Source organism: Lepidochelys olivacea (genome assembly GCF_965140295.1).
Source record: "Lepidochelys olivacea isolate rLepOli2 genome assembly, chromosome: 7".
Lineage (NCBI taxonomy): Eukaryota > Metazoa > Chordata > Testudines > Cheloniidae > Lepidochelys > Lepidochelys olivacea.
The window spans coordinates 30,853,343-30,875,360 of NC_140417.1; the positions used below are offsets into that span (position 1 = coordinate 30,853,343).

The 22,018-nt window shown below is 61.3% G+C and overlaps 2 protein-coding genes across 3 annotated transcripts in view; both read right to left on the reverse strand.

The window, feature by feature from the left end:
- Positions 1 to 1,078: 1,078 nt before the first annotated feature.
- Positions 1,079 to 16,265, reverse strand: RPS6KA4 (ribosomal protein S6 kinase A4). The gene is made up of 17 exons (XM_084634735.1): positions 16,082 to 16,265; positions 13,736 to 13,807; positions 13,239 to 13,457; positions 12,138 to 12,253; positions 11,221 to 11,328; positions 10,738 to 10,818; positions 10,175 to 10,278; positions 9,714 to 9,864; positions 8,937 to 9,098; positions 8,192 to 8,317; positions 7,884 to 8,017; positions 7,365 to 7,458; positions 6,960 to 7,130; positions 6,492 to 6,683; positions 4,839 to 4,998; positions 3,438 to 3,601; positions 1,079 to 3,100 (listed from the first exon to the last, which is right to left on the reverse strand). The coding sequence occupies exons 1-17, from the start codon at positions 16,128 to 16,130 to the stop codon at positions 2,894 to 2,896; spliced, it is 2,310 nt and encodes a 769-aa protein (XP_084490861.1). The 5' UTR covers positions 16,131 to 16,265; the 3' UTR covers positions 1,079 to 2,893.
- A 2,354-nt stretch (positions 16,266 to 18,619) lies between these two features.
- The window catches only part of CCDC88B (coiled-coil domain containing 88B), a 29,630-nt gene continuing 26,231 nt past the window's right edge, over positions 18,620 to 22,018 (reverse strand). For both annotated transcript variants that reach the window (XM_084634230.1, XM_084634229.1), the window contains exons 23-27: positions 20,680 to 20,825; positions 20,424 to 20,519; positions 19,826 to 19,977; positions 19,255 to 19,533; positions 18,620 to 18,862 (exon numbers count right to left, since the gene is read on the reverse strand). In XM_084634230.1, coding sequence (XP_084490356.1) covers positions 18,810 to 18,862; positions 19,255 to 19,533; positions 19,826 to 19,977; positions 20,424 to 20,519; positions 20,680 to 20,825 — 726 coding nt within the window. In that variant the 3' untranslated portion in view covers positions 18,620 to 18,809. The remainder of the gene's footprint in view (positions 18,863 to 19,254; positions 19,534 to 19,825; positions 19,978 to 20,423; positions 20,520 to 20,679; positions 20,826 to 22,018) is intronic.

Genomic DNA, 22,018 nt, shown 5'->3' on the forward strand with positions numbered 1-22,018 from the left:
GTCAAGACCTGAACAGGTGTCTCCTAGAGTCTAAGGGAACATCCTACCCATTAGGCTATGCAAAGAAGGTTGTGCTTTTTTTTCCCCCTCCACAATGTACTCCTTTTAGGAGTCTTGTTCCCCTGCATCCCAGTTTAAAACAGGTTCCTATCTAGATGGTGCAGTGATAGGGGCTTGATGCAATTCTTTTTAGGAATCTAGCCGAGTGATTCTCCAAGGTGTAGCTTAAACTCCTGCTAACGCTGCCTAGTGTATAGTGAAGCTGGTGTACTGTTGAGACCCACTGGTACTACTGAAAAGAACTTCTCAGACTTGTGAAATAGGCTATTTATATATTAGACTGTACACCTCTTAGACCAGTACCCCTAATTCTGTTCTCAACATTGCACTGTCTCGATAGAAGCTTCAATATACACTATCCCCAGGCCAGTTTGGTGGCACATTCGTTACTGCAGGTAGTGTTAGGCTACACGGTTGAAGTCCTGCTGTGTCACAATAGCCTACTATCCAGAATCAGTCACTGTCCTAAAGGACAGCTGCAGCTAGCCCTGCTAAGGCTGCCTGCAGTAACTACACTAGGGAACAGTTGATTCTGCCATGCCAGATGAGAGGCAGTAGCCAGTAAGCTGGCCTGTGGATAGTGGGCTGGCACGCTCCTCCTTTCCCCCAGCATAGGCCTTCTTCAAAGGCTTGAGGAGAGTAGCACACCTATGCCTGGGTGCAAGGAACAGCGCTGGCCCGGCGAATCACGCCCAACTCCAGAGCTCCGCGCCAACCTTCCCGGAGAGGCCTTCAGCTGCATTTGTACTGACCTCTCTCACCCCATTGGCCACTGTCGGAACCAATGAGAAGCGACCCCGCCCCACGGACGTACTAATAGGCGGTGACGCCCGCAGAAACGCCGCGGCTGGCGGGCACGTGGCTACGTTCGCAGCCGGGCGGGGTGGCTTCCCGCCGTCCAGCAGCGGGTCCGGGAGCGGGCCGCTCCGGCGCCTGCAGGGGCTTGAGGTGGGCGCTGTTTCCCGTCACGCCCAGCGGCAGCCCAAGGCGTAGAGCTCCCGCACCCGCACAGACTCGGTGGCGTCAGAGGCGTTTTATTCTCAAATACAAAATACAGGTGGTTCGCTCAGACGGATAAGAGACGGCCCCCTGGGCGGGGCTACAGGAGCTGCCCCCCCCATCTCACGTCATGCTCTCCCGCCCCTCCCGTCTCCGTGCAGCTGCTCGCATCCCGAAATCCCTCAGCCCCGACTCTTAGCTGATCCCAACCGAGGGGGGGGGTGCTCAGAGAGCCCCACGTCCTACCCAACCCCCACGGGGGGTGGGGGTGTCGGAAAGACGGGGGGGGGCAGCTGCGGGAACAGACACTAGCCAGCCCTTCCCGCACACCTAAAAAGGGGGTGGAGGGAGAGAGGAACACAAAGGATGGCAGCACCCAGGAAGTGGGATGAACCCAAGCCCCCTCTTCCCCATTCTTGCCTCTGACTCCCCACCCCCCATGGGCCTGTCCTCCTTTCCCCCACCCCCCACAATCTTTGGAGGAGCCGATTGCACAAACACCCCTTAAAGTGACTGATTCAGTCCCCCACCTCACCCCCAAGTCTAAACGAGCCCCTCTCCCTAAGCTTTTTATGGCCGTGCTTCCCCTTCACCCAGCTTGCTCTGAAGGGATGGTCTAGGGTTTAATTTGCTTGGGTGGTGGCTTTCTTTAGCCTCACTCCCAGCTGGGGAAGGGGCGGGGGCTGTAGAATCATAGAATATCAGGGTTGGAAGGGACCTCAGGAGGTCATCTAGTCCAACCCCCCGTACTCTGAGACCACCCCACACACCCACCCCCAACATTCTTAGTTTAAAAATAGATAGAAATTTCTGTCTCAATAAAAAAACTCTTCCCTTCTCCCTCTCCCCCCACCCCAATCTTATCCAGGAGGTGCAATTCTAGCTCCCACATTGCAGGGACTAAACATAGGGTACTGTTCACCTCCCTCCCATGTGCGCCATTGCTCAATGGGGGTCCTGCCCCATTGCCCCACAGCAGGAGTATCAGATTAACAATGGCCCTGGGAGATGGGGGAAGACATTGGTGGAGACATCACCTGGGTCTGGCCCCCTGTTCGGGGCTCTCCCCCACCATGCAGCCCTGAGAGGAGATGGTGCCCTATGCCACCTGCCCGCCCCCCCAAAGAAAGGATTAAAAGAAATAAAATATAGATCCAGCACCCCCCACCCTCTCTTTAAGGTGACCCTACCCGTCTGACCCTCACTTCTCATTCCAGCCCCAGAGCCTGGCTGAAGGGACCTGCCCTCAGATCTTAAGGGGTGGCGGAGGCAGTACTCACAGGATCTCCCTCCCCTGTAGGGAACAGCTGCCCCTTCTTCTGCAACAGTGGGTACAGACTTCCACGGGGTGGGGTGGGGCAACCCTGAACTGTCAGTGGCAGAAATGGACCCTAGTCTGACCTGGAAGCCAAGGAGAGTATGTCTCTTAGAACTGCTCCACAGACATGTGCATCCACCCCAGAGACACCTCCTTGCCCTATGGCCCCCACACCTGCCCCACAGAACACCACCCATAATCACCCCAGGGCTGCCCCACTTTCCTGTCAACCCAAAAACCATTCCCACTTTAGCTCCTAGGGGACTTCACATTTCTGTCACACTGAGACAACCCCCTATGACCCCCAGACATACACAGGGCAACCTCCAGGTTTAAATCAAAATGAAAAAAACAAAAATAAGATGAACGAAAAAACGTGTCCACATGGGGGGGGGGCAAAATGCCCCCAAAAGAGGCTCATCCCCCCCTAAAAAAACCCAAATGAGATACCCGCCCACATTCTCCCCCACAAGCAACAGAGACAATAAATAGCCCCCCATCCCTGCCCCACAGGCGCTACGAGGGGGGGTTGTGGCGGCGGCCAGGTGGTTTGGGACGCGGGGGCCGGGCGGGGAGTGCTGAGGAGGAGCCAGAGGAGGACGACGAGGAGCTGCGCCGGGCCTCGGCCCCTGTGCTCGACATCTTGAGCTTGCGGCGCTTGGCTAGAGGGGCGTTCTCCACACTCTTCAGGAAGAAGCCCTCGCGCTTGCCCTTGTTGAAGGCCTGGGGGGCAAGATATTGGGGGTGGGGGACAGGATGAGACCCAAGATTCACCCGCCAAACTTCTCCCTGACCTGGTCTGTTCCCCCCCCCCCCCACCACCACCCCCACCCCATATGGCCTATTTCCCATCCCCACCCAACCTATTCAGACCCTCACCTCTTCCTGCCTGACACTATCCTCCCGCAAAGCCTCAACCCATCCCCACGCCCCTGCCTAAGAGCCAGACCCAACATGAGGGAGACTCAGCCAGTCCCCCGGCCCCCAACCAAGGCCGCCTCCTCCTCCACCACCACCCTTGCTCTCTCATGGCCATGCGCCAGACCCCCCCCCCCCTCACCATGAAGGCAGCGTTGACCCCTGAGCGCACGGCGGGCCCTGAGGACTCCAGGATGTCAGGGGTCATGAGCGGGGTGGAGGAGAGGGCACTGCCGTCCTGCAGCCACTCGCTGTAGCGCAATGTCGACATCTTCAGCCGCTTGGAAGGGTCCACAGTCAGCAGCCCTGGAGCAGGGGAAGGAGAACACACCCATGGCTTAGTGATGTGGGGGTTGGCATGAGCAGGATGGCACTTCACCAGCCCTTCCCCTGGGGGGAGCAATACCCCAGCCCCATATACTGTGACAGTGATGGCCATATCTGTGACCAACTGCGATTGCCAGCAGTCCCAAGTTATGGCACAGCTCTTTCTAAGCAAGCACATTTATTCTAAAGGTGAAAGCATATGACAGTTCCTACCCCCTGCTAAAGGCTTCACAGAGAGCCTGTCTAACCGGGGCCTCAGCAGGCTAAAGTCCTTCCAACCACAGGCGCCGACTCCGTGGGTGCTCCGGGGCTGGAACACCTATGGGGAAAAATTGGTGGGTGCTCTGCACCCACTGGCAGCTCCCCGCCCCGCCCCAGCTCACCTCCACCTCCGCTCCAGCTCCTCCTCTGAGCGCACTGCCATGTCCTGCTTCTCCTCCTGGCTCCCAGCGCTTGCACCTCAAAACAGCTGTTTTGCGGTGGCGAGGGAAGGAGGGAGGGAGGGGGGAGAAAGGGGAATGTGGCACACTCAAGGGAGGAGGCGGGGATTTGGGAGGGGTCCAATAGGGGCATGGAGGGGGCGGGGTTGGGGCAGGGACTTTGGGAAAGGGGTTGGAATGGGGGCAGGGCAGGGGTGGAGTCAGGGCGGGGTCAGGGGGCGCGAGCACCCACCAGCACTGGGAAAAGTTGGCACCTGTGCTTCCAACCCTTCCCAGGAAGGATTGGGCCCCCCCTCGGACAGAAAGGTCTGCCCATTTGCTGGATCATAAAGCAGCTCCGAGTCCATTTAAACTCGGGCTGTTTATCCAAATGTCTCCTCTTGGTCTGTTGGTCTCTGGAGAATCCCATCTGAACCAATCTTTGCAGCCTCTCCAGGGGGAGGGACCTTTCTAGGGTGAGTGAATTTGCCTAATGACCCCTGCCCCGCCCCCCCTATTCTTTGATCCTGGAGGGCTGTGGTTCCCCCTCCCCCATGGAGTTACATAATCCCTGGCCCACAATGATACAGAAACTTAATACAAAGCTATTACATGAAATTCCCAGATTCACACATGCCACCTCCCCCACCTCTTGGGAGAGGGGTTTCCCAAGCCCAACAGCACCACTTCCATCTGAGGTGGGGTGAGGGGTACACCAGACCCACAGATTCCCACTCCCCCAGCGCTTGGAACAGAGTCCTATATATTGACCCTTTATTTCATGCCACACTCCTCACCTCTGACCAGCTCTTTGGCCTCCTCGGAGACCCCCCTCCAGGCCTCACCCTCCAGTGAGAACTGCCCCTCCTTGATCTTGTGCATGATCTCAGCCGCATGGGTTAACGCGCCGCCCTCCTGGCTGCTCTGGAAAGGCACCTGTCCGGACAGCATGGTGTACTGGGGGGTGGGGCGAGAGACAGTGGAGTAGGGGTGTTACCAGACAGTCTGGGTGAAGCTGACTCAGGGCAAATATCAGCAAGCTTCCCCAAGGGGAGTGATCCCCCAGCTCCCCTGGGAAGGGGGTGATCCCGCAGCCCCAGACACCGCCAACCCACAAGCATGGCACAGGGCTAAGCATTTGCTTTTTCCATTCTAATGGCTCAGAGAGGAACCGAGATTGTGGAAGTGGCTGAGACACAGGGACTCCCCAGTAGAGACTTCTGCTTTCAGGCATTTCCCTTCCCCTTGCCCTGGAGTAGCCCCACCAGCAACACGCCCTCACTAACACCCCTCAAGGCCCAACAGCTCTTCAGGATACAGTACTGTTACTCCAGAGTCAGGGTGGGTGTCGGGCTTGGCACTAACGGCCCAGTGCGCGGTGCACCAGCTCTTGGAGTCACGTGACTGCAGCAGAGCGGCAGCTTCTGTTCTAAAAAAATCAGTTTCTAGGCATCCTGGTTTGGGGGAAAACCTGGAAAACCCTCACAGGACCCCCCTCCCCCCCCCAAGCAAAGGAATTCCTCAGAGAAGCCCAGGGGGGCCTGATGCCGTTCCCAGGAGTGGTGGGAGAAGAGGGGGGCCTCCATGTGTGGACAGGATTATAATTGTGGGCGGAGCCAAAGTCAAGCCTTGGGAGCCTATTCTTTGACCCTAGTGGGAGGGGAGGATTAACCCTTTATTTCCTCCTCTCACCTATCTATGGCCCCACAAAGTCACGGGATCTCCTGGTCAACCTCTTCCTGGCCCTAGTTAAAATGGCCATCCATAAAACCAGAGTGAGAAGGTTGGCCGATGGAGTCTCCTGTGACTGTGGGGCCTATTTCCAATCCTCGGTCTGTTCACGTATCCAGGCAGAGTTCCTCTGGACGGCGTCCATTGACTCCCTTGACACCTTCGAGGAGCAGTGGACGCTGTCCGGGATTCTCTGCTCAGTGTTCCCGTCCGGTTCCCTTTGTTTGACCCTTTGACCGCACTCCTATCCCTGTTATTTCATTACTTGTCCCCCGGATTTATTTGGTATCCAGGTCCTGTGTATCCCCCTCTTAGGTTGGGTGGGGATCCTTTAGCAGTGGACAGGCTTCGCCCGCCCACTTCCTGGATCCCAAAAGGATCTCCCACCCTGACCCTGGAATCAAACGCCTTTATCCTTCCTCTCCTCTGGAGGGCAGGAAGTCAGACTTGCTCAGGTAGCAGGACATGGAACAAAGCTGTCAACACTTCCCTTCCTCCCCACAGGACTCCATGGGCAGGCAGGGCGGGAGGAGTGCCACCATGTGGTTATATTGTTCAGTCCTGCTGAAATCATTCACCTCTGGGGTGGAGCGCACAGTGCTTATACAGCGGCAGCGGGGAGACTGGGACCCTTCCAGAGCCCTGGGATCGTAATGCTCCCTCCCTGTAGGGATCTGGGGTGCTTTTGTACTCAATGCTGGCCTCCCCCCTATGCATACCAGGATGACACCGAGGCTCCAGAGGTCGCAGGACTCATCATAGCCCTCATCAGTGAAGAGTTCGGGAGCGGCATATTGCAGCGTGAAGCAAGGCGTCTGCATGGGCTGTGAGCCCGAGGGGCGCAGGCGGGCAAAGCCGAAGTCAATCACCTTCACTGGGGCACCCTCTGACTCATCAGCATACAGGATGTTCTGGGGAACAGCAGGAGGATGGGGCCTTGAGCTCCTGGGGCAGAGCACCCACCCCCAGGACCTGCACCCCAAAACCCCAGGATCCCGATCGCCCAGACCCCACACCCCTATTCCCAAATCTCCCAAGCGCCACACCACAAAACCCAAGGCCCTGCACCCTGATTCCATGGTCCTCCAGGCCCTACACCCCAATCCCCCAAGGCCCTGATCCCCCAACATTTTACCCTAGTCATGCACCCAACCTCCTGAGGCCCTGCCTTCCCATTCCCCCCATACCTCAGGTTTGAGGTCCCGGTGCACCACGCCGACGTCATGCATGAAGCTGACAGCTGACACCAGGCTGCGCATGATCTGACTGGCCTCTGACTCACTGAAATGCTGCTTCTTCTTGATGCGGTCAAGGAGCTCACCCCCCCGCAGCAGCTCCATCACCAGGTACGTATGATACTGCCCGGGGAGAAGGGGGGGGTGTCACTGAGCAGAGGGGGATCCCGCGACACAGAGACACTGCCACCACTAAGATGCAGCTGCCTCTCGGGTGGGGTACAGGGGCTAGTTTCACAAGGATCCCTCGCCCAGCACTGAGATGCAGCCACCTCTGTGGTGGGGCATGGGGGCTGTAGATGCCCAGGGAAGAAGGGGAGTGCTAGTCCCAGGGAGTGCTGACGGGGAAGGGGGTACCTTGTCATGATGAACCTCGTGTAGTTTGACGATGTTCGGGTGAGACTCACACAGCTGCAAAGCCATCACCTCCCTCTGGGTGTTCACCTCCATCCTGGGGGCAGCAGGGAGAGAGACGTTAGCTGAGGCTCCGGAGAACTGCACTGCGGGATGGGGGAATGGAAGGACCCGGAGGAGGTAGTTGTGGTGAAAGGGGACAGCAAGGGGGTGAGAGGAGTGTTCGGGGAAGGGAGATGATGGGGGGGGGGGGGAAGGCAGCAGGGGATTGTGAGGGGGGTGTCTGGTGGCTAAAGGGGGGAATCTGGAGGTGTTGGGAGGGTCCCATAAAGGGTGATGGAGGACAATGGAGAGCCTGAGGGGTCAGCGATGGTGGGGGCAAAGTCCGGAGCGAGGGGTGAGTCTGAGGAGGCACCTCGAGAGTTGTTATAGGAGCAGGAGTGGGGGTGTTCCCGTGGGAGTGGGGGGGTTGGTTGCCATAGCAGCTGGAGCATGGGGGGGTTGCCAGGGGAGCACCCCCACCTCTTGCTGATGATCTTGACGGCGAACTCGGTGCCACTCTGGCGCTGCTGGCATTGGCGACACACCGAGAAGCTCCCCTCGCCCAGGGCTGCCTCCTTCAGGTCCAGGTCATAGAGCTGGAAGAACGGAGAGTCCTGGGGAAGGAAGCGGGGAGCATCAGCGGTGCCCACTGCTGGGGAGGGATCCCCCCTTCTCCCCACAGGGACCCTGATGAGGAATCCTGCTCCCGCTAAGGCCCCTCCCTCACCAATTACCCAGCAGCCCCTGCCACTCCCATCAAGCCCCAGTCGCTCAGGGGGCTCCCCTACCTTCATCATGGCACTGCGTGCCACGGCAGCACTGCCCGGGCGCTCCCCACTCAGCGCCAGGTCCAGCACATCCGTGGTGATGGCATTGTGGTTGAACAGGATGGAAGGAGCGATGAAGGAGTAGCCCTGAAAGAAGGTGGGAGGGAGAGATAAGACTGAGGCGGTGGCAGGGAGCCTGCAGACATCTCCATGGCTACAGCACCCAATGGAGACCCCCCCCCCCAGCCCCTCGTGGGTCTGGCGGGTGCAGGAGATTCCACACACACACACACCAGAGAGCACCCCCACTCTTGTCAGCAAGAGCAGGGGATTCAGGAACCAGTGCCCTCTGCCAGGGCACAGAGCTCAGCGGCCACACACGCGAAGCTGGCAGGGGAAGGGGATAGCAGGGCAGGGGTCTCACCTGGAAGACCTGGTCTAGGTTGGGGGGTGGTGATGGGTGAGCATACGAGAGGGCGGGTGTTGGGGGAACCTCAGTGAGGGACTCACCTGGAAGACGTGGTCCAAGTTTGGGACGGGGGGTGCTGATGGGTGAGCAAGTGAGAGGGCAGGTGTTGGGGAAACGTCAGCGGGGGGCTCATCTGGAAGACGTGGTCCAGGTTGGGGTGGGGGCCTCCCATGGACAAGTACACCCGAAGCGGGGGGGTTGGGGGAACCTGGGAAGAGTCAGTCCAGGATGGGGGGGTTCCAGCAGGCGAGCGCACAGGAAGCTGGGGGACCCCAGCAGGGGGCGTGTGTCTCTCACCTGGAAGACGCGGTCCAGGTTGGGTGGGGTCCCGGCGGGCGAGTACACGGGCTCCAGGCGGGTGAACTCCTCGGCAAAGTTGCGCACGTCCAGCTCGCTGCGGACGATGGGTTTGAACGGAGCCTTCACCCGCCGCGCGGCCAATTCCACCCAGTCCAGGCCCTAGGGGAACATGAGGGTCAGCATGAGGGGGAGGTGAGTGGGGAAAGGGGTCTAATGGGGGGGAGGGTCCAGCACAGGGCCAGAGTCTAGCTGAGAGGGGGGGCGCACTGGGTCTCACTCCCCCAAGACCACCTCTAGGATGTGGGGCGCTAGCCATGTCCACGGGGAGCTGTGTGTGTGGCTGGTAGGGAGGAACATCGCTGGGGGGGGCTGCATGTTGTGGGTGGGGAGACCTGCCAGGGGGGACTGGAGGGCACCATGGCTGGGGGTGCACACGAGGCTCTTTCCCAGGTGTGCGAGGGCTGTGCGGGGATCCCTGGCCGACCTAAGCGATGGGGGGGGGGGCATGGCCAGGGGGCCCTGGTGACAGGGGCAGTAGGTGAGGGGGCTCTATGTAGGGCCTCTCCTGGGACAAGGGGGTAAAGGTGAGGGGGTCCCTGCCCGGGGTGTAGGAGCTGTGGAGAGGAGGCAAGGATCCCTACCTGAGGGGGCTGCACTTGGGGGACCCTGCTAGGAAAGGGGGTTGTGCCCAGGTGGTGGGGAGCCCTCCTGAGGGTCTCGAGCCACGTGAGAGTGGGCTGCGGTCAGGGTGAAGGTGTCCCTCTCTCCCCTCACCTTGAAGAAGGGGTGCTCCTTGATGTCCTGGGCCCCACTGGGCCCCGAGCCCAGGCGTTTCTTGGGGTCCTTGCACAGCAGCTTCTGCAGCAGGTCGCGTGCCACGGGGCCAATGACAGTTGGGAATGGGGGCTGGCACTTGAGGATGCGTCTGTGGCACAGACAGCTCCGTTACCCAGCAGCCCCTGCCAAGCCCCCCTCCCCACCTCCCATTACCCAGCCGCCCCTGCCAATTCCCCCTCCCCGGTACCCAGCCGCCCCTGCCAATCCCCCCTCCCCACCTCTCATTACCCAGCAGCCCCTGCCAAGCCCCCTCTACGCCCCCATTTCCCAGCTGCCCCTGCCAATCCCCCTTACCCACGCCCCATCACCCAGCAGCCTCTCCAAACCCCCCTCCACTTTATCCCCCTGACTCCTGACAATCCCCCTCCCTGCACCCCATTACCCAGCAGCCTCCTCACCTGGACACCTCGGCCTGCGTGTTCTTCTCCCCCTCCAGTGTAAAGGGCGAGGCCCCCGTCAGCAGCTCAAACATCAGGATCCCCAGGCTCCACCAGTCAACAGACTGTGTGGGAGAGGGGTGGTGATGAGCCAGGAACCCCCCAAGACTGACCCCACCTCCCACTGCTAGGGAGGGGGCAGTGAACCTGGAATGACACCCTCCTCCCAGTAGACAGCCCCCCCCAACCCTCCCGACACTGCTGCTGGGGTGGGAGTGACAGGCTGATACACCCTGCCAGCCAGCCCCCCATTTGCCTGCCAAACCCAGCTCCCCCCGCCCGCTCAATTCACCCCCCTCCTGCTCCCTCATGGCTCTTTGCCACTCCCTCCGACCTTACAGTACCCCCCCCCAGCCATGCCTTTCCTCCCATTCCCCTCATCTTGCCATGCCCCTCACTTCTCCCACCCCCTTCTCCCACATCACTATGCTCCCTATGGAACCCCTGGCTCCCTCGTCATACTCCTCTCCCCCACCATGCCCTCCCATTCATTACGCCCTTCCCCCAACCCTCCCCCAACTCACCTTGCCATGCCCTGACTTGCTGCGGATGATCTCGGGGGCCATGTACTCGATGGTGCCGCAGAAGGAGAAGGTGCGATCTTTCTGTGGGAGAGGGGTGAGAAGAATGTGGGGGCTCAGTGCCAAGGTCCCCGCTATGGAGCCCCCACAAGGAAGAGAGGCTGCACCTCCTCCCAGGCCCCAAACACCAGTGACTGGTGGAGGGGGCAGAGCAAAGAGACACCCCCTTGGGAAGCAAAGAGACTCTCTGTTCCCTGCTTTTCATCAGAAAGATGGGAGAGGGGCACAGAGTGAAGGCAGGGAGATCCCTGTGGGGAGGGGCAAATTTCTGGAGGCAGAATGTGGGGGCTCTCTAGGGGAAGGATATTGGGGGATTCCCAGGGGGCAGGGTGAGGGGATGGGGGAGGAGTCCCCGGGGCAGGATATTGAGGTCCCCAGGGGTGGCTATGGGGGGGAATCATCGGGGGCAGGGTGTGGATGTCTGACCTCCTCGGTGAGGAACTCCTTGCTGAGGCCAAAGTCAGTGAGCACCACGTGCCCTTCGCTGTCCAGCAGGATGTTCTCCAGCTTCACATCCCGGTAGATGATGCCCAGCTGCAAATGAGCACAGGCTCAGAACAGGCATTCCCCAAAGCCTGCATCCCCCACATCCACCCGCAACATGGCTCCTCAGTGCCCCTCCAACCTGGAGTGCCATCCTCCAAGAACGCCTACAGGACAGCACACCCATAGTCCCCATGGCATGGCCCAAGAGCCCCCCAGGAACCCCTATAGGACAGTACCCCCATAGCCCCCACGGCACCGAGAGGCCCCAGGAACCCCTACAGGAGAGCACCCCCATAGACCCTGTGGCATGGACGGAGAGCCTCCCAGGAACCCCTGCAGGACAGCAACCCCGTAGAACCTATGTCATGACTCAAGAGCCCCCCAGAGACCCCTAACAGTACAGAACCCCCATGGCACCAAGAGGCCCCCAGGAACCCCTACAGAACAGCACCCCCACAGCCCTTGCGGCATGGCCCAAGAGCCCCCCAGGAACCCTTACAGGACAGCACCCCCATAGCCCCTGTGGCACGGCCCGACAATCCCCCAGGAACTCCGACAGGACAGGACCGCCATAGCCCCTGCAGCACGGCCCGAGAGCCCCCCAGGAACCCCTACAGCACAGCACCCACATAGCACCTCCAGCATGGTCCAAGAGCCCCCTAGGAACTCCCTACAGGACAGCACCCCCCATATTCCCTGTGGCACGGCCCCTCAGAGCCCCTCCATAGCAGAACAGTCTACCTGGTCTCTGGAGTATCCTCTCCAGATATTTCCCATCCTCCCAGAACATGCACCCCCTGGAAAGTGGATGCCCGTTCTGCTCCCTCCTGCCCCATCCCCTAGGCATATCCCCCCACCTTGTGCAGATGCTCCAATGCCAGCACGATCTCCCCGGCATAGATCCGCACCTCCTCCTCCGTGAAATGGTCGCGCTGGTACAGATGGGTGAAGAGCTCCCCCCCACTCACGTAGTCTGCAGGGCCGGGGGGTGGGGGAGGACAGGGAGTGAGAACCCAGCACCCACAGCCAGGTCCCCTCCCCCTCTCAGTTTGGTCTGGATTCCCTCACACCCCATGGCACGGGAGGGTGCCATATGCCTCCCCTATCGCTCCACCCTCACTGCCTCTCCCCCAGGAAAACTTGGGGAGGTGGTGGGGTTAAAAGGGAAATTTTCCCCAAAAGCCTGTGTCTGTCAGAAATTTTTGATTTTTTATCAAAAAAACAAATGATCCACCATACATCTCCCATGATGCACCATAGTCCTGGCCCTCTCCCCCCAGCACTGGTAGTGTCATGAGCCCCTGGCTGTGGTGCATCCTGGGAGATGCACACCAAGTTCCTTGGTTGAACCACATCTCCCACAATGCACCACAGCCTCCCCCTGCAGCGTGGCTTGAGCGCCTCATGGGAGCTGTAGGTCAGCTGCCTCATACACCCCATTCTCCTCTATAGGCTAAGCTCCCTGGACAGACTACATCTCCCATAATGCATCATAGTTTCCCCCCATTTGGCGGCACTAAGCGGTGTGTCAGAAGCCCATGGCCTGGTGCACCATGGGAGATGTAGTCCAACCAGGCTGCACTGTACATAAAGGATAGGAGTGCGAGGTATCTGAACTACAACTCCCATCAGACATGGCAGCAGTACTTCTCTATCATAATAGTTCTGTTTTTTAATTCCTGCTGAAAAACTTGAAAATTTTCCCCTGGAAAAGTTAGGCAAAAACCATTTCCCCCTCTGTTTTCATCGAATATTGCTGTGGAAAACAACACTGGTCTTTCTCCAGCTCCACCTACTGCCCCACCCTAGAGTCTCCCTGCTCCCCCACCTGCTGGGTCCCATTATCCTACCCTCCCCATTCCTTTGGATCCACCTCTGCACCCTGGCATCTGCCACACCCCATCCCCTGGGTCCCAGCGTCCCACCCTCCCCTGCCCCCTCCCAGGGGTCCCCCATACCCAGGATGAGGTGCAGCTTGGAGCCAGTCTGGAAGGCATAGTGCAGAGTCACTAGGAAGGGCGATGCCCGCACATGCTCCAGCACGGCCCGCTCAGTGCGTGTGTGCTCCGTGGTCTTGGCCTTCTGCACAATGGCAGCCTTGCGCAGCACTTTCATTGCATACAGCTTCCCCATGTCGTGGCCTGTCATCTTGCGCACCAGGAACACTTTTCCGTAGGCTGGGGGATACAAAGGGGCATCAGAGGATCTTCCTGTAGGCTGGGAGCCCAGAGGGGGACATCAGGAGGATCCCAGGAGACTGGGGAGACGATGGGACCCAGGAAGTGGGGATGGGAGCAGCAGGCTCAGGGAAGCAGGGGACCTTCCTACAGGCTGGGGGGAGAGGGGATTGATGGGGAGGGCGCCATCCCATTGGGAGGAGGAATGGGGTCACAGCCCCCCAGTGCATCTCCAGTGCCCCTCTCCATGGCACAGCCCCCCAGTGTCCCCCACTCACCTCCAGTTCCCAGCACCTTGAGCAGTTCAAAGTTCTCCATGCCAACCTTCTCTTCATGGCCAGTCAGGTTTGCTGCCACAGAGACAAGATTATGCGGATGGGGGGTCAAAGCCAGCCTGGGGCCCCGTGCCACCCTTCCCCACCGGCTCACCACAAACCTTGCCCTTCACCTCCTCCCACACTATCCCAGCCCACAGGTCCACACACCTCACTCCCTCATCCCATGCCGCAGGCCCATACTCCCTGCCTTGTCTTCTCACCTCATCCCAAACCCCCACCTATGCCCACACCCAGCTCAGGCCCATCCCCCTCTAAATGTCCCTGCCTTACCCCCGCATCCTGCTGCACCTCAGCCCCCACCCCCTGCCTCAGCCTCTCCCCCAGGGATGGGTGGGGTCAGGGTGCAGTGAGGAGGAGCCCCCGTTTCCTGCTGGTGACTCACAGCAGGTTTTGGTGCCAAGGGGCTGGGCCAGCAACTCCCATCCCCACAGACACCCTGGGACCAAGCCAGGGTGGGGTTAATTGGGAGGGATCACCCCTCCATTTCCAGGTGGAGACACTGACTCATCCCCCCACATCCCTGTGGTGCTGCCTAGTGGGAATCCTAGATGCCACTTTCCTCTGCCCCAAAGAGGGTTCCCAGGATCGAGGGGGCATCTAGGTCTGGTGGCAAATGTGTAGGGCAGGGGTATGAAGTGCCCAGAGAGACATCACCTTCCGTCCATAGGGATGGCAAGGTGAGAGGCACTCCACAACCTTCTATGAAGGGCGGCACAGAGTTCAGGGTGCAGTGGGGAAACAGGAAGCTTGCAGCTGGGAGGAGCTTGGGGTGAGATCACCTGCTTAACAACACCCCGCCAACTCTGGCCATATCTCCCTACGTCCCCCCACCATACCTGTCCCGCTCCCCCAGGTTCCCCACAGGGCTGCGGGTGTACTACTCTGCCCCTCCAAGTTCCTGGCAGCTAGAAGGAGGCTTCTGCTCCTTCCCCTCAACCCCTCACATGTCCTGGGAGGTCCCAATCCACCCATGCGACCCTACTCAGCTGGCACCGAGTGGCAGGTACCAGGATGGCCACCTGGCACCACCACTCTCGCTCTCTCCTCCATTGCAAAGGCTCCAGGACTCCGGATGGGAGGCTGCCCGAGCCCAGAATGGTGAGTGCCCCCTGTCCATCCCCCACCCACTCAGGACAGGGGCTTCCCATGGGTTTAAACAGGCACCACCCCGGGGCTGCCATGCAAGAGACCCTAGTGCCCAGGCAGGCAGTGTGAGCTTTCTTGCAGCAGGACCCAGCTCGGGGCAGGTTAGGCATGAGTCTGGAACCAGTGGTGGATGAGAGCCCAGTGCCCAGCTTTGGGTGGGTGAGGCAGCCTGCCCTTGATGCAGCCCCTACCCCATTGCCTGTGTCACACACACCCCGGCTAGCATCCATCCCCCACACAGGCCCTATCCCTCTGTCCATGTCACACACACACCCAGGTAGCACCCGGCCTTATTGCCCATGTCCCTGGCCACCCCCACTCCCCCAGCAGGCTGTGTCTCATACGCCTCCAGCTCGTGAGCCCTCCAAGCTGCCAGTCCCTGGGGAAGGGGGGTGCAATGACTAATCCCCACCCCCGCTCCCCTGTTGCTGCTGCCCACCCACGGGACTGAGCCTGCACTGATGGGGGGTGTGATAGGTCTGTAGGGAGAAGAGGGGCAGGGCCACCTCCCCATGGCTCTGCACTTCTTCTCCCCGAATAGCCACCCTACCCCCAACAACTGCCACCAGGGGCCCTGCACCCCCAAAGGTCCCAGGGGACATGCACAGTTCAAACCAATGGCCCCCTGCGACCCTGAACTGCACTCCCCACCCCCTCCTTCTCCCTGCACCCCAGCACTGCACTCTCCTCCCTGCACCCCGCCACCCCCTCTTTCTCCCTATACTCTAGCACTGAACCTGACTCTCTGCACGTCTGGACTGCACCCCCCCTTGTCCCTGCACCCCGGCACCGCACCCGCCACATTGCACCCGCCACCCCCTCCTTCTCCCTGCACCCCGGCACTGCACCCGCCACCCCCTCCTTCTCCCGGCACTGCACCCGCCACCTCCTCCTTCTCCCTGCACCCGCCACATTGCACCCGCCACCCCCGCCTTCTCCCTGCACCCCGGCACTGCACCCGATTCCCTGCACCCCGGAACTGCAGCACCCCCCCCCATCCTCCGCTACTCCCGGGACCTGCCCTCCTTCCCCCGAGACCAGGAACGGCCCCTAACCTGCGCACCAAGCCCTCCAGGCACCCCGACACGATGCCCCCCTCCCGGCCCCTGCGCCCCGCCGGGCCCGCTCCCCGCCCAGTACCGTCCGTGAGCGGCAGCTCCACCGTCTCCTCCTCTGCCCCGTCCCCCATAGCCGCGCCGGGCCGGGATCTGCTCGGCTCGGCTCGGTTACATGGCCCGGGCCCGGCGCTTCCTGGTGCCACCGCCGCCTCCGGGCCTGACTCAGGCGGCAGGAATGTGACAGCGAGCGGGGAGCTGAGCGCAGGGACCGCCCCGGGGAGGGACCGACAGACCCCCCGCGCCTCCGGGGGCCCACGGTCCCGCACCCTCGCCAGGGGAAGGAACAGACGGACCCCCCCGCACGCCACAGGACGCCCACCCCAGGATCCACACCCCCCGGGACCCCCAGATCCCCATAAGGAACCCCCCTGATCCTGCCCCAGGGAGGGACCGACAGACCCCCTTCACCCCTCATAGTGATCCCGCATCCCCTCCCCGGGGAGGGACCAATAGACGACCCCCCCTCAGGTCCCTCACCCCAGACAAATCACCCCACAGGTGACCCAGTGATAACCACCCCCCCCCCCATCCTGTCACCCAGACCCTGGGGAGGGACCGGACACACGGGTCCACAGGGGATCCCCTGCACCGCCATAGGGAACTCCCAGATCCTGTACTCCTGTGGACCCCCCTGCATCCCATAGGGAACCCCTATGGATCCTGCCCCGCCCCAGGGAAGGACTGACAGGCCCCTCTATGCCGCTCAACTCTGGGGAGGGACAGACCGACCCCACACTTGCTGTGGGCCTCCCAACCCCTATAGGGAACCCCTTGGTTCCCATACCCCCTGCCCCAAGAAGGTAGAGAGAGACCTCCCCATACACTCCCCTGAGGACATGCTCCCTGCACCCCCCCCAGGAAATCCCTTAGGATCCCACACTCCCTGTCCTGGGGAGGGACCAACTGACCCCCCACACTCCCTATAGGGAACCCCCCAGGATCCTGCACCCCCAGCCCTGGGGAGGGACCGACAGATCCCCCCGCACCCTCCATAGGGAACCCCCCATGATCCCAAACCCCTTGACCAAGGGCAGAACCAACAGACCCCCCCAAGGTCCACACACACCTTCCTGAGGACCCTCCTGCACCCCCCTCCCACGGACAAACCTGAAAAGGGTAGGGTCCCAATGTGAGCTCCCCCGCAAACTTGGATTCCCCCACCTGCCTGCCCCATAGAGGGATTCGGTTGGGGGTGGAGGTGTGGAACAGAGCGGGGCGGGGCGGGGGGGGGTGGAGCTGGTGGAGGGATGCAGTGGGGAGGCAGGGGAGGTGGTGCAGAGTGGGGGGGTGTAGTGGGGAGGTGATGCAGAGCAGGTTGGGGTGCAGTGGGGAGGTGAGGGAGGTGGTGCAGAGCGGGAGATGGAGTGGGGAGGAAGGGGAGGTAGTGCAGAGTGGGAGGTGCAGAGCTGGTGGGGGAGATGTAGTGCAGAAGGGGGGTGCAGTTGGGAGGTGGGGGAGGTGCTGCAGAGCTTGAAGTGCAGAGGGGAGGTGGGGGACATGGTGCAAGGCAGGGGGTGCAGTGGGGAGGTGGTACAGAGCAGGGGGTGCAGTGGGGAGTGGGGAGGTGGTGCAGAGGGGAGGTGGTACAGAGCGGGGGTGCAGTGGGGGTGTGGGAGGATGCAGTGGGGAGGTGGTGCAGAGCAGGGTGTGCAGTGGAGAGGAGGGAGGATGCAGTGGGGAGGTGGTGCAGAGGGGAGGTGGTGCAGAGCAGGGTGTGCAGTGGAGAGGAGGGAGGATGCAGTGGGGAGGTGGTGCAGAGCGGGGGTGCAGTGGGGGTGTGGGAGGATGCAGTGGGGAGGTGGTGCAGAGCGGGGGTGCAGTGGGGGTGTGGGAGGATGCAGTGGGGAGGTGGTGCAGAGCGGGGGTGCAGTGGGGGTGTGGGAGGATGCAGTGGGGAGGTGGTGCAGAGCAGGGTGTGCAGTGGAGAGGAGGGAGGATGCAGTGGGGAGGTGGTGCAGAGGGGAGGTGGTGCAGAGCAGGGTGTGCAGTGGAGAGGAGGGAGGATGCAGTGGGGAGGTGGTGCAGAGCGGGGGTGCAGTGGGGGTGTGGGAGGATGCAGTGGGGAGGTGGTGCAGAGCGGGGGTGCAGTGGGGGTGTGGGAGGATGCAGTGGAGAGGTGGTGCAGAGGGGAGGTGGTGCAGAGCGGGGGTGCAGTGGCGGTGTGGGAGGATGCAGTGGGGAGGTGGTGCAGAGCAGGAGGTGTAGTGGGGAGGTGGTGCAGAGCGGGGGGGAGGGCAGAGCTGAAGGGGGCAGAAAGGGCTCCTGGACTGTGGTTGTGAAAGTGGTGTAACCATGAGAGCGGAAGGAACTGGTGGCGCAAGAGCGATGTGGGGGAGGGCTGGGAGGAAACCCCTTCTCTCCCATCAGTGCCTGGGGGGAGGCGGGGGAGAATGGGCAAGGCGGTGGGGAGGGGCAAGGGGAGGAAATGGAGGGGGCATGGGGGCGAGTGAAGGGGTGGGAGCTGGCATGATGTGGGGCGGGGTGGAATGACAGCAGCAGATGGGACGATAAATAATACATTTTATTTCTAATAAATTATAGAAAAACAATACAAATCCTGAGCCAGTGTCAGGGCAGGAGTCCCTGTGGGGTGGAAGGGATAAGGGGCTGAGATGGGGGGTGGGGAGGCAGAGCCAATTCTCTGTGCCCCTGGCATGTTGCAGGAGGATCCTGGGAGCTGGGGTTGCAGCAAGACCCCTTCCTGGTTCAGTTCCCTGCGTCGCTGCCATCCAGGCGGGGCTGTGCTGGGCTCACTGACTGAGCTGGGGCGAGAGCGGTGCCTTCTCCTTCCCTTGCAGTAGCCCTGGGCAGAGACAGGACCCCCAGTTACACCTGCCCCAAGCCCCCAGTCGATCTCAGCTCTCTGGATCCCCTGCCGTGCTCCAACTGGACCCCCCCCCACTCCAGAGGAGATCCCCTCCCTGACCCCCACTCTTCCTCCCGCCTCTCTTCTGGTTGTTGGGGGAGAATCTCTCTCTCTGGGAGTGACACCCCCAACCAGTCCCTGCCCCCATCTGGGGGTGACACCCCCAATGTCCCCTCTTATCCAAAGATGATGCCCCCCAGTCCCTGCCCCCATCTGGGGGGATGCCCCCATAACTTAGGGACAACACCCGATATCTGGAGTAAAGTCTTCCCCAGTCCCTGCCCCCACAATCTCTCTCTGTATCCCCACATCCGGGGATGACACCTCACCTCTCTCCTCACTGCCAGCACTGGGGAGTCTCTGCCCCTCCTGGGCCTCCCAGGAGACAGCGGCCTCCTCGCGGGAGCCCCCCAGGAAGGCAAGTGGGCGCTGGCGCTGGCGGAAGCGCTGCCGGGGGGTGGCGTCCCCAGGCCCGAAGGACTCGCTGACCAGGACGCGGGAGCTCAGCTTGCGCCGATTTAGCCGCAGGTTCAGCCTCTGGGTGTCGGGCAGGCTCAGCATGCTGCTGGCCTTGCGCAGGGGCACAGGTGAAGCAGGGGCGCTGGAGTCTGTGGGCAAAGCTGGGCTTAGTGGGGCAGGGGATGGTGAGTCCTGCGTGGGAGCACCTTGCACTGCCATCCCAGATGCCTGGGTCCCATCCCTGGCCTGGTTTTCCCCCATCCCTAGGGGCTGGGAGCACTGAGGGGCCATCCCGGATGCCTGGGTCCCATCCCCTGTCCCAATCTCTTCTCATCCCGAGGGCTGCAAGCACTGCATGGCCGTCGTGGATGCCTGGGTCCCATCCCCTGTCCTGATCTCTCCTCCCCACACCCCACGAGGTGGAGGGTCCTGGACACTCACCCCCATCAGGTGCGCGTCCATCCTGTCCAAGTCCCGGCAGGTTCTCAATGCTATTGGCCCCCTCAGCCAGGGGGCGCTGCTGTTCCCGCGAGGGCTCGCGCCGCGGCTTCATCAGCTTCTTCATCTTGTCCGCGATCCAGTTGCTGCTCTTCCTGCGGGGTGGAGGAAGCGGGAGGGTCTCATGCTTACGGGCAGGAGCTGGGGGGCCTAGGCCAGTCCCCCACACGCATCCTGGGAGATTCCACCCCCCCAACACTGACCCATGCAGGGGCACTCAGGTCAACTGTCAGGGAGGGTCCCTGGCTCAGGCTGGCCCTGGGGGGCGGGGGGGAGTCCTAGGCTCTGGGAGGTATATCCCTAGTTTGAGGAAAAAGGGGGGGGTCCCCTGGCTGGGGCCAGCTTTGGAGGGTTGGTGGCTCAGTCTGTTTCAGGGGATGGGGGGCCCAGGGTGGCAGAGAAGGTTCCCAGGCGAGGGGGCAGGTGTGGAAGTCCATGGCAGCTGGAGGGTCCGTGGCTAGCCCTAGGAGATTCCCTTGGCCAGGGCTGGTCCCTGCGGGGTCCGTGGCTGGGGCCAGCCCTGGGGGGTGGACACACTCACTTGCTCTTGGGCAGCGCTGGCTCCAGTACTCGGTACTGGTCCATTATCTTCTCCACCAGCTTCTGTTTCTCCCGGCGCAGCTCGTTCAGCTTATCCCTGGGGGGTGAGCACAGGACAGCATCTGAATCTGGGGGTGACCTCCCTGCCCGCTGTACTCCACAGCCGGACTGCCCTGTGCCCCCGACACCCCCAGCCAGCCTCACCAATCTGCCCCCTCCCTGCACACCTCCCGCGCTGGCCCAAGGGGGGCACTCACAGGTGTTGGCGCTGCTCCGAGTGATACTGCTCCCGGCTCTCCATGCTGCGCTCCAGCAGGGTGCGGTTCTCCTGGCTCAGTTTCTGGATCTCCTGCAGCAGGTGTCGGTTCTCCTCCTCCTGGTTCCCCTTCAGCTGGGCCAGGAGCTGGGGGGCAGCAGAGTTATGAATAGGACAGGCCATGCCCCTCTGGGCTCCCCCTCACAGAGGGAGTGGGGGCTGGAGGTGCAGAATGGGGAAAGCACTCTCTGATCAGGGGGTTCAATGGAGGACCAGCTCCCATTGTTTGCTTGGAGCAGGGGGAGCTGGGCTGTGGGTGGTGTGATGGAGTGCGAATTTTTCACAATCATTGGGATGAATAGTGTGCATGCCTCAGTTTCCCCTATGTGGTGCCTGGTTAACTAGATGGAAGGAAAAGATGGTTTACTCCTTGCAGAGACCCAGAGATATAGGCGTGTCTGATGCCTGGGGTCTGGGCCCAATGCCCATGGAGAGTCCCAGCAGACAAAGGCCAGTCCAATTAGCTGGACATTTGGCACCTGGCGACTAACGACCATGGATGCCCCCCCCCATTAGGAAGCCAGCAGGTGTGACCAGCTGAAGGAAGAAGGACTAAGGAGGGCCAGATGACAGTGATTGCCAGGAAAGAGGACAAAGGACTGGGGAGGGGCCAGGTGGGGTTGTTAAGTGTGGGTGATTGTGACTAAAGATGGGGGGCAGAGGGCTCTGGACAGTCCCAGAAGGTCTTGGTTGTAACTTTCTGTTCTTTGTGTTAACGAAGGACTTTCTAGGCTGTGTTCCATGCACCTAATAAACCCTCCTGCTGTGACGCGCTGGCTGAGGGACTCCAGGTTAAGGAGGTCGGGGGTTCGCTGCTCCCTTCGGGTGTGTAAGTCTCCCTCAGGTGCCCAGTTCAGGTGGACTTGCTGAAGGGAGCTTGCAGCGTGACCCAGGGGTGCTGAAGGCTCCAAGGTTTGGCCCCAGGAGGTGGTGAAGCCAAGAGCCCTGCCCTAGTGAGAGTGTGACCCTCAGGAGCTGACACACTGAAGGGGTCCTCCCAGAGACTGTTTCAGAGCGCCGGGGCTGTGGATCTGTGGCAGGTGGCTACCGGGGTAGAGGTCTGGCGGTATCAGGGGGTCTGCATTGGTCTCCAACGGGGGGCGTAGTGGGGGAAAGCTGGGCTGGGAAGAGAAAGGTATCGGGCAGTGTGTGTGTTCTTGGTGGGGTCAGACTGGGGGATGGGGTTGGGGGAGGTCAGGGGCTGCACATCTTGCACTAGTCTCTGGGTAGGATACAATGGTGGGGTTCAGGCTGGCGGAATGGGGCTGGGAGGTACCAGG